The sequence below is a fragment of the Ranitomeya imitator genome, chromosome 5 (genome assembly GCF_032444005.1).
Source record: "Ranitomeya imitator isolate aRanImi1 chromosome 5, aRanImi1.pri, whole genome shotgun sequence".
In the NCBI taxonomy this organism is placed as follows: Eukaryota; Metazoa; Chordata; class Amphibia; order Anura; family Dendrobatidae; genus Ranitomeya; species Ranitomeya imitator.
Window position 1 is genome coordinate 167,168,725 of NC_091286.1, and position 13,041 is coordinate 167,181,765.

General features: G+C 45.4%; 1 protein-coding gene across 4 annotated transcripts in view; it reads right to left on the reverse strand.

Annotated features, from left to right (window-relative positions):
- The window catches only part of LOC138681628 (presenilin-2-like), a 142,817-nt gene that overhangs the window by 110,758 nt on the left and 19,018 nt on the right, over positions 1–13,041 (reverse strand). For all 4 annotated transcript variants that reach the window (XM_069769294.1, XM_069769296.1, XM_069769295.1 and 1 more), the window contains exon 2: positions 8,103–8,264. In XM_069769294.1, the coding sequence (XP_069625395.1) occupies positions 8,103–8,243 (141 nt within the window). In that variant the 5' untranslated portion in view covers positions 8,244–8,264. The remainder of the gene's footprint in view (positions 1–8,102; positions 8,265–13,041) is intronic.

The following is a 13,041-nucleotide window of genomic DNA, read 5'->3' on the forward strand; positions in this document are numbered from 1 at the left end:
GAATGCGGTAAGCCTCCAATATTTCCAAATGAATCCAATGGGCAATAGTGGATTTGGAAGCTAGGAGCCCCTAACGACGACCTTCAGAGATGACAAAAAGGGAATCAGAGGCGAAAGGAAGCAGTCCTTGAGAGGTAGACTCGGATAGCTCTGGCCAGATCCAACTTGTGGAGGATCTTCTCCAGGGGATGAACCGGAGAGGGAAGGACAATTTCTTAATTAATGTGAAATGAAGAAACCACCTTAGGCAAGAAGGAAGGAACGGGGTCGGAGAACTACCTTGTCGTGATGGACAATCAGGAACGGAGAACAGCAGGTCAGTGCCACTAACTCAGAAACTCTCCTGATGCATGTAATGGCAACTAAAAAGGCCACTGGCCATGACAGGAGAGAAGATGGAATGTCTTGAATGGGCTCGGCTCAAAAGGAGCGCACTGAAGTGCGCCACGGACAAGGTTAAGATCCCATGGATCTAAGGACGATAAGGCAGTGCCAGGTAGGCGACTCATTGAAGGAAATTCTTTACCTGGGAATGAGAAGCCAGATCTCGTTGGAAAAGAATTGACAGTGCGGGAACTTGACCATTTAGAGTTCTAAGAGATAGACCAGAATCAAGATCCGTTTGTAGAAACCCAAGGATGGACGGAAGGGAAAAAAGACAGAGACCAGATTATTGTCCTCACTCCACCAAAAAAAGGCCTTCCAGTATCTGTGGTAGATACGCGAGGATGCTGGTTTTCTTGCCCTTATGGTCTGAATGACCTGATCAGAAACACCAGCCTTCCTCAGGACTGCGGTCTCAACGGCCATGCCATTAAACTCAGACTGAATTCTAGGGGAAGAGGGGGCCTTGTGAGAGAAGATCTGGACCGTCTGGAAGCCTTCTGGGAGCGTCCATGAGCATGTTCACCAGCTCCACATATCAGTGCCTTCTTGGCCAGTCTGGAGCTACCAGGATTATGGTAATTCCTTCCACCTTTATCTTTTTCAGGACTCTTGGAACCAAGGGGAGAGGCGGAAAAAGAGAAGGCAGCTGGAATTGGGACCACGGGATCACTAGGGCATCACAACCGATGGCAAGTGGATCCTGGGACTTGGCTACGAACTGAGGAACATTGTGGTTCATCCGAGATGCCATCAGGCCGATGTCCGGCGTGCCCCCATCAGGTTGACGTCCGGTGTGACCCATCTCTGGCATATTTGGTCGAAGACGGTGGGATTTAGAGACCACTTGCCCAATGCAAAACCCTGACGACTCAAAGTCGGCTGCCCAATTTTCCACCCCTGGAATATGTATGGCTGATATGGCAGGAACGTGGCACTCCGCTCATCACAGAATCCTTGTAACCTCTGCCATCACCTGAAATTCTCCCAGTTCCATGGAGGCGATTACCGAACGAAGGACGGTAAAGTGACGGTTCAGCCGCTTGAGGTCCAAAATCGGACAGAGCGATCCGCTTTCTTCTGGACTACGGAAAGATTGGAGTAAAACCCTGAAAAGTGTTAATTCCAAGGAACAGGTATGATTACTCCTGAGCATAGAAGGAAAGAGACGGCCTGAAGAACCCCTGGAGCCTGAGGCGGATGTCTTGGAGGGCGAGACCGAAAGAAACGTCGATTTTTTAAGTACACGTGACTAGCTCTCTGACTCAGGCATCGTTAACAACCAGGCATCCTAGGAGAGAAAAAGCCTGCCTCCCACCCTGGGGAGACTCCCGGGTTGGGGGACCCGTCATGTAGAGGAGAACCTGTTGGCACGGGACCCTGAAGGCTTGGAAAAGAGACCCTTTGGTCACCAGTGAGGAGCTGGTTTAAAGGACAGCATCTTCCTTTCCCCATGGGCAGAAGAGTGGACCTGCTGGGAGGGAATCCCTGAAGAAGAGAAGGACCAAAAGGAATGGAAATGAAGCAACCTTTTCCTATTGAGAGAACATTTAGGCCTTATCTGGGGAAGAGAGGTGCTTTTTCCACCGGTAGCATCTGAAATGGTCTGATCCAGTTTGAACCCGAAAAGCCTAGAGCCTTGAAAGGCAAGGTTAGTGAGAGACTTTTCTGAGGGTGGGTTAGCATTCCACGCTTTTAACCAGAGGATGCAGCGTATACCAATGATGTTGCCGCTTGCCCTGGCGGATCAACCGTCCGCATCTAAGGAGGCGGTCAGAAAGTATTTGCCAGCATGGGCAATATGGTCTGCCAACTCGTCAGGAGGAGCTCCTGCTAGGCTACTCTGGCAAAGCATTCTTGCCCAGGCAGACATGGTCTTAGCCACACAGGTGGAAGTAAAAAAGGGACAGAGAGAAGCGTCATCCGCTTCAAAGACTGATTTAGCCATGGACTCAATCTGCCTATACGTAGCGTCCTTAAGAGATACAAAGTCCGTCAGAGACAAGACGGTCTCGGAAGACAGGCGAGAAACTGGCGAATCCACATTAAGGGATTCTGCCCATTTACCAACGAGGTCTGGGCTAAAGAAAGTCTAGCTGCTTCCTTCCCGGGAAGCGCTTTTCAGGATGTTCCCAGTGTTTAACTATAAATGCTTCAAATTCCCTGTGATTGGCAAAGGATCATGAAGGACGTTTTACCCATTTGAAGGAAATGAAGTGCTCCTGAGCAGGAGCTTCATCCTCCTTTAGGTTAAGAGTGTGGGTAATTGCCAAGAGAAGGCTATTGAGCATATCCTGCATTTTCGAGACCTGGTCCGTATCAGACTCAGACTGTGAATCCACAACCGACCCAAAAGCTGCCTCCCAGGAGGGAGCATGGGGAGACGAGGGCATCCTAGATGATGCAGAGGGGCCCGGGGAACTGGAAAGAGCCCGCTTCCTTTGAACCCGATCTGTGCCTGTGAAGGTCATGGTCAGGTGCGTGCGAATCACCGTGAGAGATGTTCGCAGCACTGGTGGCGGCAGACAAATGTGGAAGATGCTACAGGACCTGAACCAGGGACTGTGATACTTTTGTCAGGTCAAAGACCGACTGACATGGCAACAGCCCACTCCCGGGCGTTAGGGGGCTCCTGTGGGGCAGATATGGTGGAAGGATTGCAGCACGGGGCAGAAAGTGGAAGGCTGACCTGAGTAGCACTTTCTTCTACAAAGATCACAGGCATAATGAACCACAGTAGGCTTAGAGGGGCAACAAGAAGCCTCTGCAGGGTTGGGCATAAGTCGAGCCGTGGTAATACTGCTGAGATGGGCTATATAGGGGAACAGAGAAAGGAGAGAGGGAGAGGGCAGAGCCTACCCGATGTTGGCAATGGTCAGCAGATAACTGAAGTTCGCTGTGTCCCCCAGTGGCAGAATGTGTCCGCAGGCTAAATGCAGGTCCGATGCTGAGGGCGCAGAAGATGTGCAGAAAAAAAAGCAGTGTCTCATAGAGGATTATATCTGCTGAGGCACAAGAACCGATATAGCATCGGCTGAGCTGCGTTACAGCAAGTACAATGCAGAGCGGTGGGCATGACAAACTTCGGCCGGTGAAAAAGTAAGTTTCTGTTTGGATGACACGCCGGGGGTGTGACCAGCCAGGAAGACAAGCCGGCCGGTGGAACAAAAAGCTCCCCACCGATTGGTTAAATAGCCGAGGGCGTTACCGGCCAGAAGAACGATATCCATGATAGAAGCAAAAGCGCGCCGAGGACACATGCGTGAAAACGGGAGGCATGGCTAGGTCACAGCAGGAAAACCTCTGACCCAGCGAGACCTGCTATAGGTGGAAAAAGAGTGCGTTAATTCAAACGTGAGGTAGAGAGTGGCCGGGAAGTGAGAGGAGGTGCGGGCAGGAATAAAGGGGGGGTGGCCCCAAGGTCTGGAACCGGCCAGGGAGAAATGGCCGCGGCTGTGAGGGGAATATTGCATTAAAGCCGCCCTGTCCCATGTCTAAATGGGATGAGAAAACTGCAGTGCGCCACTTTTGGGGGGGGAGAGGGGTAAACAAGCATACATACTTGCAAGGTGGGTCCACTGTTCCTCTTCACCAAGGAAGATGCCTCGAGGAGCCCTCAGATGGACTAGGGTCTTGGTATGATAGATCCTCCTTCCCGCACCATGCCGCACCGCTGGTGACCACAGTCTTCCTCCTAGCACTCTCCAAGGAGAGGGGTGGGGAGGGGAAAAGGCTAGGTCCGGCCATCGGGAATCACCGTGAAGCAACAGTAAGAGTGACAGGGAATAAGTTCCTGCCTGCGGGTCAGTGAGCGATGTGGGTGACACCACACTGCTCTCTCAGTTGCATAGGTGCAGGAAAACAGGATGATAAATTATACCCTGTTACCCCAAGGAAGAAGAAACTGAAAGACAAAGAAAAGATTAATAATAACACAAAAGGAAAAAGATGTGGATCTGGGATCAGATACAGGTCCACCTCCCACAGACACTAGGCTTAAAGTGAGGTACTTGGTGCCTGTCGGTGGGTATATATCGCTGGGGAGGAGACATTTTCCTTTTTATGCCTACTGTCAGCCTCCTAGCGACAGCAGCATACACCCATGGTTACCTGTGTCCCGTAATGAAGCGATAAAGAAAAATGGTTTTGTAAATTTTTCTGGAAAAAATGAGAAATTGCTGGTCAACTTTTAACCCTTATAATAATATCCTAACAAAAAAAAAATTATGTTTCCAAAATTGTGCTGATGTAAAGTAGGCATGTAGGAAATGTTACTAATTAACTATCTTGTGTGACATCACTCTCTGATTTAAGGGCATGAAAACTCAAAGTTTGAAAATTGCAAAAATTTTCGCTTTTTTTCCATTTTTTCTTAAATAAAACACAAGTCATATCAAAGACATTTTACCACTAACATGAAGAGGTATAATATGTCAAGAGAAAATGAACTCAGAATCACTAGGACCCAATGAAGCGTTCCAGAGGTATAACCTAATAAAGTGGCAGTGGTCAGAATTGGAAAAATTGGCCTGGTCATTAAACAGCAAATTGGCTCCGTCACTAAAGATACCGTCACATATAACGATATCGTTAACGATATAGTTGTTTTTTGTGATGTAGCAACGATATTGTTAACGAAATCGTTATGCGTGATAGCGACCAACGATCAGGCCCCTGCTGGGAGATCGTTGGTCGCTGGGGAAAGTCCAGCACTTTATTTCGTCACTGGATCTCCCGCAGACATCGCTGAATCGGCGTGTGTGACGCCGATTCAGCGAGGTCTTCACTGGTAACCAGGGTAAACATCGGGTTACTAAGCGCAGGGCCGCGCTTAGTAACCCGATGTTTACCCTGGTTACCAGTGTAAATGTAAAAAAAAAAACAAAACACTACATACTTACATTCCGGTGTCTGTCCCCCGGCGCTCTGCTTCCCTGCACTGTGAGCGCCGGCCGGCTGTAAAGCAGAGCACAGCGGTGACGTCACCGCTCTGCTTTACAGGCAGCTGGCGCTCACAGTCAGTGCAGGAAGCAGAGCGCCGGGGGACAGACACCGGAATGTAAGTATGTAGTGTTTGGTGTTTTTTACATTTACACTGGTAACCAGGGTAAACATCGGGTTACTAAGCGCGGCCCTGCGCTTAGTAACCTGATGTTTACCATAGTTACCCAGGGACTTCGCATTGTTGGTCGCTGGAGAGCTGTCTGTGTGACAGCTCTCCAGCGACCACACAGCGACGCTGCAGCGATCAGCATCGTTGTCTAGATCGCTGCAGCGTCGCTAAATGTGACGGTACCTTAAGGCTTAAGGCTAAGCTCACACAGGGCGTTTTTGCTGCGTTGTTTTGATTTTTTTTTATGGTAATTTTCAGCTGCGTTTTACAGTACCAGAAAAGCCAATGGGATTTCAGAAAGCTCATGCACACACGCACGCTGGTTCTTTTGTCATCAGGATTTTGTGCTTTGCATGGTTTTTTGGACATAGAGCATGTCATTTCTTTCTTAGTTTTAAACCCATTGAATTGAATGAGTGGTGAAAAAAACACAGGTATCATTTTTTGCAGCGTGTTTGTACTAAAACCTTATTCTTTGGAATAGGACTTTGTTCACAACAAAAGTTTATGAGCATGCACAAGAGAAATCTAGCATGCCAAAGCCGCCTCACAAAAAACAAACAAAAAGGAAATAAAAAATGCAAGAAAAACCAAGGAAAATACGCTTTTTCATACAGCAAAAAAAAAATATGAGAAAACACGGAGTGTGAACTTACCGTAAAGGAGGTTTTTCTAGTGGATCCTTTCCAAAACCACTTCAAGGCTATGTGCACATGGCATCTTTAAGACACCGATGCATCAGTGCTCGTTCTACAAAAGAAGCTTTGCCACCGGCATCTTTTTACTCTATTCTATAAAGGACCTCTGTGACCCCCTCCAGCCGTTATAAACTAAAAGAGCCACATAGAATGCAGCATTACTGCTGCACAAACAAGGTGGCTCTTTAGTTTTTGGTGCAGTTATTCCCAAAATAAAGCGTTTTATAAGTTCGCCAAAATACCTGTACCAAAATACCAAAATACCAGGGAGGCAGGTCTTAACCCCCCTGCTGGAAACGCCACACTGCAGTCACTCAAATCTTCAGGGGCGCCGGGTGCCGCCCCCTCCGTACTGTTTTCCCATGAAATCCGACACCTGCGCTGTTTAGTACTGGCTGGTGCAGGCGACCTCACATGCGGTCGCCCTGCCTATGAATCCCAGCCCCACACTGTGCATAATGCATAACACACTGCGGGGCTGGGATTCCCAAGCTGGGTTGCCGCACAGGCGCAGTCTGCAAGACGGCATGTGAGGTCAGACGGCCAGAGCTCCTGCACCAGCCAGTAGTAAACAGCGCAGGCGACGGATTTCATGGAAAAGCAGCGCGGAGGGGGCGGCGCCCCTGAAGATTTGAGTGACGGCAGTGTGGCGTTTCCAGCAGGGGGGTTAAGACCTGCCTCCCTGGATAAAGACAGGTATTTTGGAGAAGTTATAAACGCTTTATTTTGGGAATAAATGCACCAAAAACTAAAAGAGCCACCTTGTTAGAATGCAGCATTACTGCTGCACAAGGTGGCTCTTTTAGTTTATAACGGCTGGAGGGGGTGACAGAGGCACTTTAAGACATAGAAAGCGGGCAGTGTGATGAGCATGTAATTTCTTTTAAAGTGGATCTGTCAGCAGGTTTTTGGCATGTTATCTGAGAGAACAATGGTGTAAAGGCAGAGATCCTTATTACAGCAATAAATCACACTGGGCTTTGTTCTGTTTCACAACAATCAGTGTTTTATCAGCAGCAGATCCTCATCACAGGATAACTGGCCTTGTTCCTCCTAGCCCAACCATACTCCAGCACTGATTATCAGCTCTCTGTCACTACATAATGTACACAGAAAGCTGTGCTATGGTTGAGGTTATACACAGCCCCACAACTGTGCTCTGCTAGATCTACAGCAGAGAAAACTGACTATCAGAACTACTGCTCCCAGTAAACTAAGTGATACACTGCTGGAATCAGGGTCTCTGTCCCCCAACTCATTCAGAAATCAGATTACATAGCAAAAAACCTGATGACAGATTCCCTTGAAGTACTTCAGTTTCAGAAACCCTGAAGCAGCTAAAAGATGTGACTTAAATAAAACATGTGTACAGTAAGGTTGTTTTTGACACTCGTGCATTATGTTCATTTTATGAGGTGCCTGAAAAAGTTGCCATGTGCACTTACCCCAAATACACTTATAAACCTATCTCTGTAGGACATCCACTTTGTTGTTCACCGAGGACCTTTTTTCCCCTAAAGTGCCTATGAAACACACCTTGTGAAAAAAGGAAAGTGCAGATCACTTCATTGAAGAGGATCCTAATGGAATCTGCTCCAAACGTCATATTACAAGGCTTCAAAAAAAAGCCTGGGGGGGGGGGGCAAAAACAAAGGAAAAAAACCCACAGAGCACCTGAATGCAAAACCTCTTCAGGAAAACAAAAACTGTCCCCCCCAAAAAAAAAGCTTTTCCTGAAGCAATTTCCTCTTGATCAGCCGTTCCTATCACAGGTTTTACTTCTGACGCACATCACATGTATGAATAAAGTATTTCAGATTCTGATCAGTGTTCTGTCTGTTCTGTACCTCACAAATACTAACACTATTCACATTTATTTACTACTACATGTAAACATAAGCTCTAACCTTCTTAATAGAAAGGTCTTCAGTAGTTTGTGGTCCATCGTGATAAGAAGGAAGATGTGGGCTTTCAGTGGCGATCAGCGACGTTCTTTCGTTGCACTCCTCCTCTTCCTCACTGTCGGAGCTGTTCATGAATGTAATCATGTTCACACGTCCCAATTCTTACTACGGAGGGAATATTAAAATAAAATATGAGAAATTATATATATATATATATATATATATATATATATATATATATATATATATATATATATATATATACACACACATACATGCATACAGTTAGGTCCATATATATTTGGACAGAGACAACATTTTTCTAATTTTGGTTATAGACATTACCACAATAAATTTTAAACAAAACAATTCAGATGCAGTTGAAGTTCAGACTTTCAGCTTTCATTTGAGGGTATCCCCATTAAAATTGGATGAAGGGTTTAGGAGTTTACGCTCCTTAACATGTGCCACCATGTTTTTAAAGGGACCAAAAGTAATTGGACAGATTCAATAGTTTTAAATAAAATGTTCATTTCTAGTACTTGGTTGAAAACCCTTTGTTGGCAATGACTGCCTGAAGTCTTGAACTCATGGACATCACCAGACGCCGTGTTTCCTCCTTTTTGATGCTCTGCCAGGCCTTCACTGGTGGTTTTCAGTTGCTGTTTGTTTGTGGGCCTTTCTGTCTGAAGTTTAGTCTTTAACAAGTGAAATGCTGCTCAATTGGGTTGAGATCAGGTGACTGACTTGGCCATTCAAGAATATACCACTTCTTTGCTTTAATAAACTCCTGGGTTGCTTTGGCTTTATGTTTTGGGTCATTGTCCATCTGTAGTATGAAACGATGACCAATCAGTTTGGCTGCATTTGGCTGGATCTGAGCACACAGTATGTCTCTGAATACCTCAGAATTCATTCGGCTGCTTCTGTCCTGTGCCACATCATCAATAAACACTAGTGACCCAGTGCCACTGGCAGCCATGCATGCCCAAGCCATCACACTGCCTCCGCCGTGTTTTACAGATGATGTGGTATGCTTTGGATCATGAGCTGGACCACGCCTTCGCCATACTTTTCTCTTTCCATCATTCTGGTAGAGGTTGATCTTGGTTTCGTCTGTCCAAAGAATGTTATTCCAGAACCGTGCTGGCTTTTTTTAGATTTCTTTTAGCAAAGTCCAGTCTAGCCTTTTTATTCTTGATGCTTATGAGTGTCTTGCACCGTGCAGTGAACCCTCTGCATTTACTTTCATGCAGTCTTCTCTTTATGGTAGATTTGGATATTGATACGCCGACCTCCTGGAGAGTGTTGTTCACTTGGTTGGCTGTTGTGAAGGGGTTTCTCTTCACCATGGAGGTTATTCTACGATCATCCACCACTGTTGTCTTCCGTGGGCTCCCCGGTCTTTTTGCATTGATGAGTTCACCAGTGCTTTCTTTCTTTCTCAGGATGTACCAAACTGTAGATTTTGCCACTCCTTGTATTGTAGCAATTTCTCGGATGGTTTTTTCTGTTTTCCCATCTTAAGGATGGCTTGTTTCACCTGCATGGAGAGCTCCTTTGACCGCATGTTTACATCACAGCAAAACCTTCCAAATGCAAGCACCACACCTCAAATCAGCTCCAGGCCTTTTATCTGCTTAATTGAGAATGACATAACAAAGGGATTGCCCACACCTGTCCATGAAATAGCTTTGGAGTCAATTGTCCAATTACTTTTGGTCCCTTTAAAAACAGGGTGGCACACGTTAAGGAGCTGAAACTCCTAAACCCTTCGTCCAATTTTAATGTGGATACCCTCAAATGAAAGCTGAAAGTCTGAACTGCAACTGCATCTGAACTGTTTTGTTTAAAATTCATTGTGGTAATGCCTATAACCAAAATTAGAAAAATGTTGTCTATGTCCAAATATATATGGACCTAACTGTATATACATACATATATACACATACATACACTTATTTTTTTTTTAACACCTAACATTTTTGTTGTGATAACTCTATAAGATGACCATGTCAAGTCAAGAATTTACAGTCCTTATTGCAGTAATAACCACATATAAGTATTTGTTATGAGAGCACTGATCTGAAAATGTGAAATCCATTCCACCGGCACCATACTTGGCCGTCACAAAGACTGAATAGGGGACAGAGGACATAACGTCTCTATGTAAACTCACCCTCACCTCAGCCGTGTGCTAGGGCATAAAAGACACATGCAGGAAAAGCCATTTAATGCACCACTCCAGTGTTTTTTTTTTTTGTATCGAGTCTCTGGAGTGGCACTTTAACCCCTTAGTGACAGAGCCAATTTGGTACTTAATGACCGAGCCAATTTTTGCAATTCTGACCACTGTCACTTTATGAGGTTATAACTCTGGAACGCTTCAACGGATCCCGCTGATTCTGAGATTGTTTTTTCGTGACATATGGTACTTCATGTTAGTGGTAACATTTCTTCGATATTACTTGCGATTATTTATGAAAAAAACGGAAATATGGAGAAAATTTTTAAAATTTTGCAATTTTCAAACTTTGTATTTTTATGCCCTTAAATCAGAGAGATATGTCACGAAAAATAGTTAAATAACATTTCCCACATGTCTACTTTACATCAGCACAATTTTGGAAACAACATTTTTTTTTGTTAGGGAGTTATAAGGGTTAAAAGTTGACCAGCAATTTCTCATTTTTACAACCCCTTTTTTTTTTTTTAGGGACCACATCACATTTGAAGTCATTTTGAGGGGTCTATATGATAGAAAATAACAAAGTGTGACACCATTCTAAAAACTACACTCCTCAAGGTTCTCAAAACCACATTCAAGAAGTTTATTAACCCTTTACGTGCTTCACAGGAACTGAAACAATGTGGAAGGAAAAAATGAACATTTAACTTTTTTTTGCAAACATTTTAATTCAGAACCATTTTTTTTATTTCACAAGTGTAAAAACAGAAATGTAACCATAAATTTTGTTAAGTAATTTCTCCTGAATACGCCAATACCCCATATGTGGGGGTAAACCACTGTTTGGGCGCACCGCAGAACTTGGAAGTGAAGGAGCGCCGTTTTAGTTTTTCAATGTAGAATTGGCAGGAATTGAGATTGGACGCCATGTCGCGTTTGGAGAGCCCCTGATGTGCCTAAACAGTGGAAACCCCCCACAAGTGACACCATTTTGGAAACTAGACCCCCCATGGAACTTATCTAGATGTGTGGTGAGAACTTTGAAAGCCCAAGTGCTTCAGAGAAGTTTAGAATGCAGAGTCGTGAAAAAAAAAAAAAAAAATTTTCCACAAAAAAGATATTTTAGCCCCCAAGTTTTTATTTTCACAAGGGTAACAAGAGAAATTGGACCCCAGAAGTTGTTGTCCAATTTATCCCGAGTATGCTGATGCCCCATATGTGGGGGTAACCCACTGTTTGGGCGCACGGCAGAGCTCAGAAGGGAGGGAGCACCATTTGACTTTTTGAGCGCAAAATTGGCTGTCGTGTTTGGAGACCCCCTGATGTAACTAAAACGTGGAAACCCCCCAATTCTAGCTCCATCCCTAACCCCAACACACCCCTAACCCTAATCCCAACCTGATCCATAATTCTAATCACTAACCCTAACGATAATCACAACCCTTACCCCAAAACAACCCTAATGTCAACCCTATCCATAACCCTAATCAAAACCCTAAATCCAACACACCCCTAATCCTAATCTCAACCCTAACCTCAAACCTAACCCTAATCCCAATACACCCCTAATCACAACCCTAACCTAAACCCTAATCCCAAGCGTAACCCTAATGCCAACCCTAACCCTAATACCAACCCTAATCCAAACCCTAACCCTAATCCCAACTCTAACCCTAACTTTAGCCCCAACCCTAGCCCTAAGGCTACTTTCACACTTGCGTCGTTTGGCATCCGTCGCAATCCGTTGTTTTGGACAAAAAACGGATCCTGCAAATGTGCCCGCAGGATGCGTTTTTTGCCCATAGACTTGTATTGCCGAAGGATCGTGACGGATGGCCACACGTCGCGTCCGTCGTGCACTGGATCAGTTGTGTTTTGGCGGACCGTCGGCACAAAAAACGTTCAATGTAACTTTTTTTGTACGTCGCGTCAGCTGTTATGAACAGGTAATTCAGAACCACAATGGACCTTGAAGTTCAGAGCACACAAAGTGACCTGACAATTACCAAAAACATAGGACGAGCTCTGAGACGTGGGAACTCTGCTGACTGCAATCCCTAATCCTATCCAACCACACTAGAGGTAGCCGTGGAGCGCTCCTGACCAGTCCTATGCGCCTCGAGCACAGCCTGAGAAACTAGCTAGCCCTAAGAAGGAAAAATAAGCCTAGCTTGCCTCAGAGAAATACCCCAAAGGAAAAGGCAGCCCCCCACATATAATGACTGTGAGTTGAGATGAAAATACAAACGCAGAGATGAAATAGATTTAGCAAAGTGAGGCCCAACTTACTGAACAGACCGAAGATAGGAAAGATTGCTTTGCGGTCAACACAAAACCCTACAAACAACCATGCAGAGGGGGCAAAAAGACCCTCCGCACCGACTAACGGTACGGAGGTGCTCCCTCTGCGTCCCAGAGCTTCCAGCAAGCAAGAAAAACCAATATAGCAAGCTGGACAGAAAAAATAGCAAACAAAAATAACACAAGCAAAACTTAGCTTATGCAGGAGAGACAGGCCACAGGAACGATCCAGGAGAAAGCAAGACCAATACTAGAACATTGACTGGAGGCCAGGATCAAAGCACTAGGTGGAGTTAAATAGAGCAGCACCTAACGACTTAACCTCATCACCTGAGGAAGGAAACTCAGAAGCCGCAGTACCACTCATCCACCAAAGGAAGCTCATAGACAGAACCAGCCGAAGTACCACTCACAACCACAGGAGGGAGCTTGGCCAGAGAATTCACAACATTC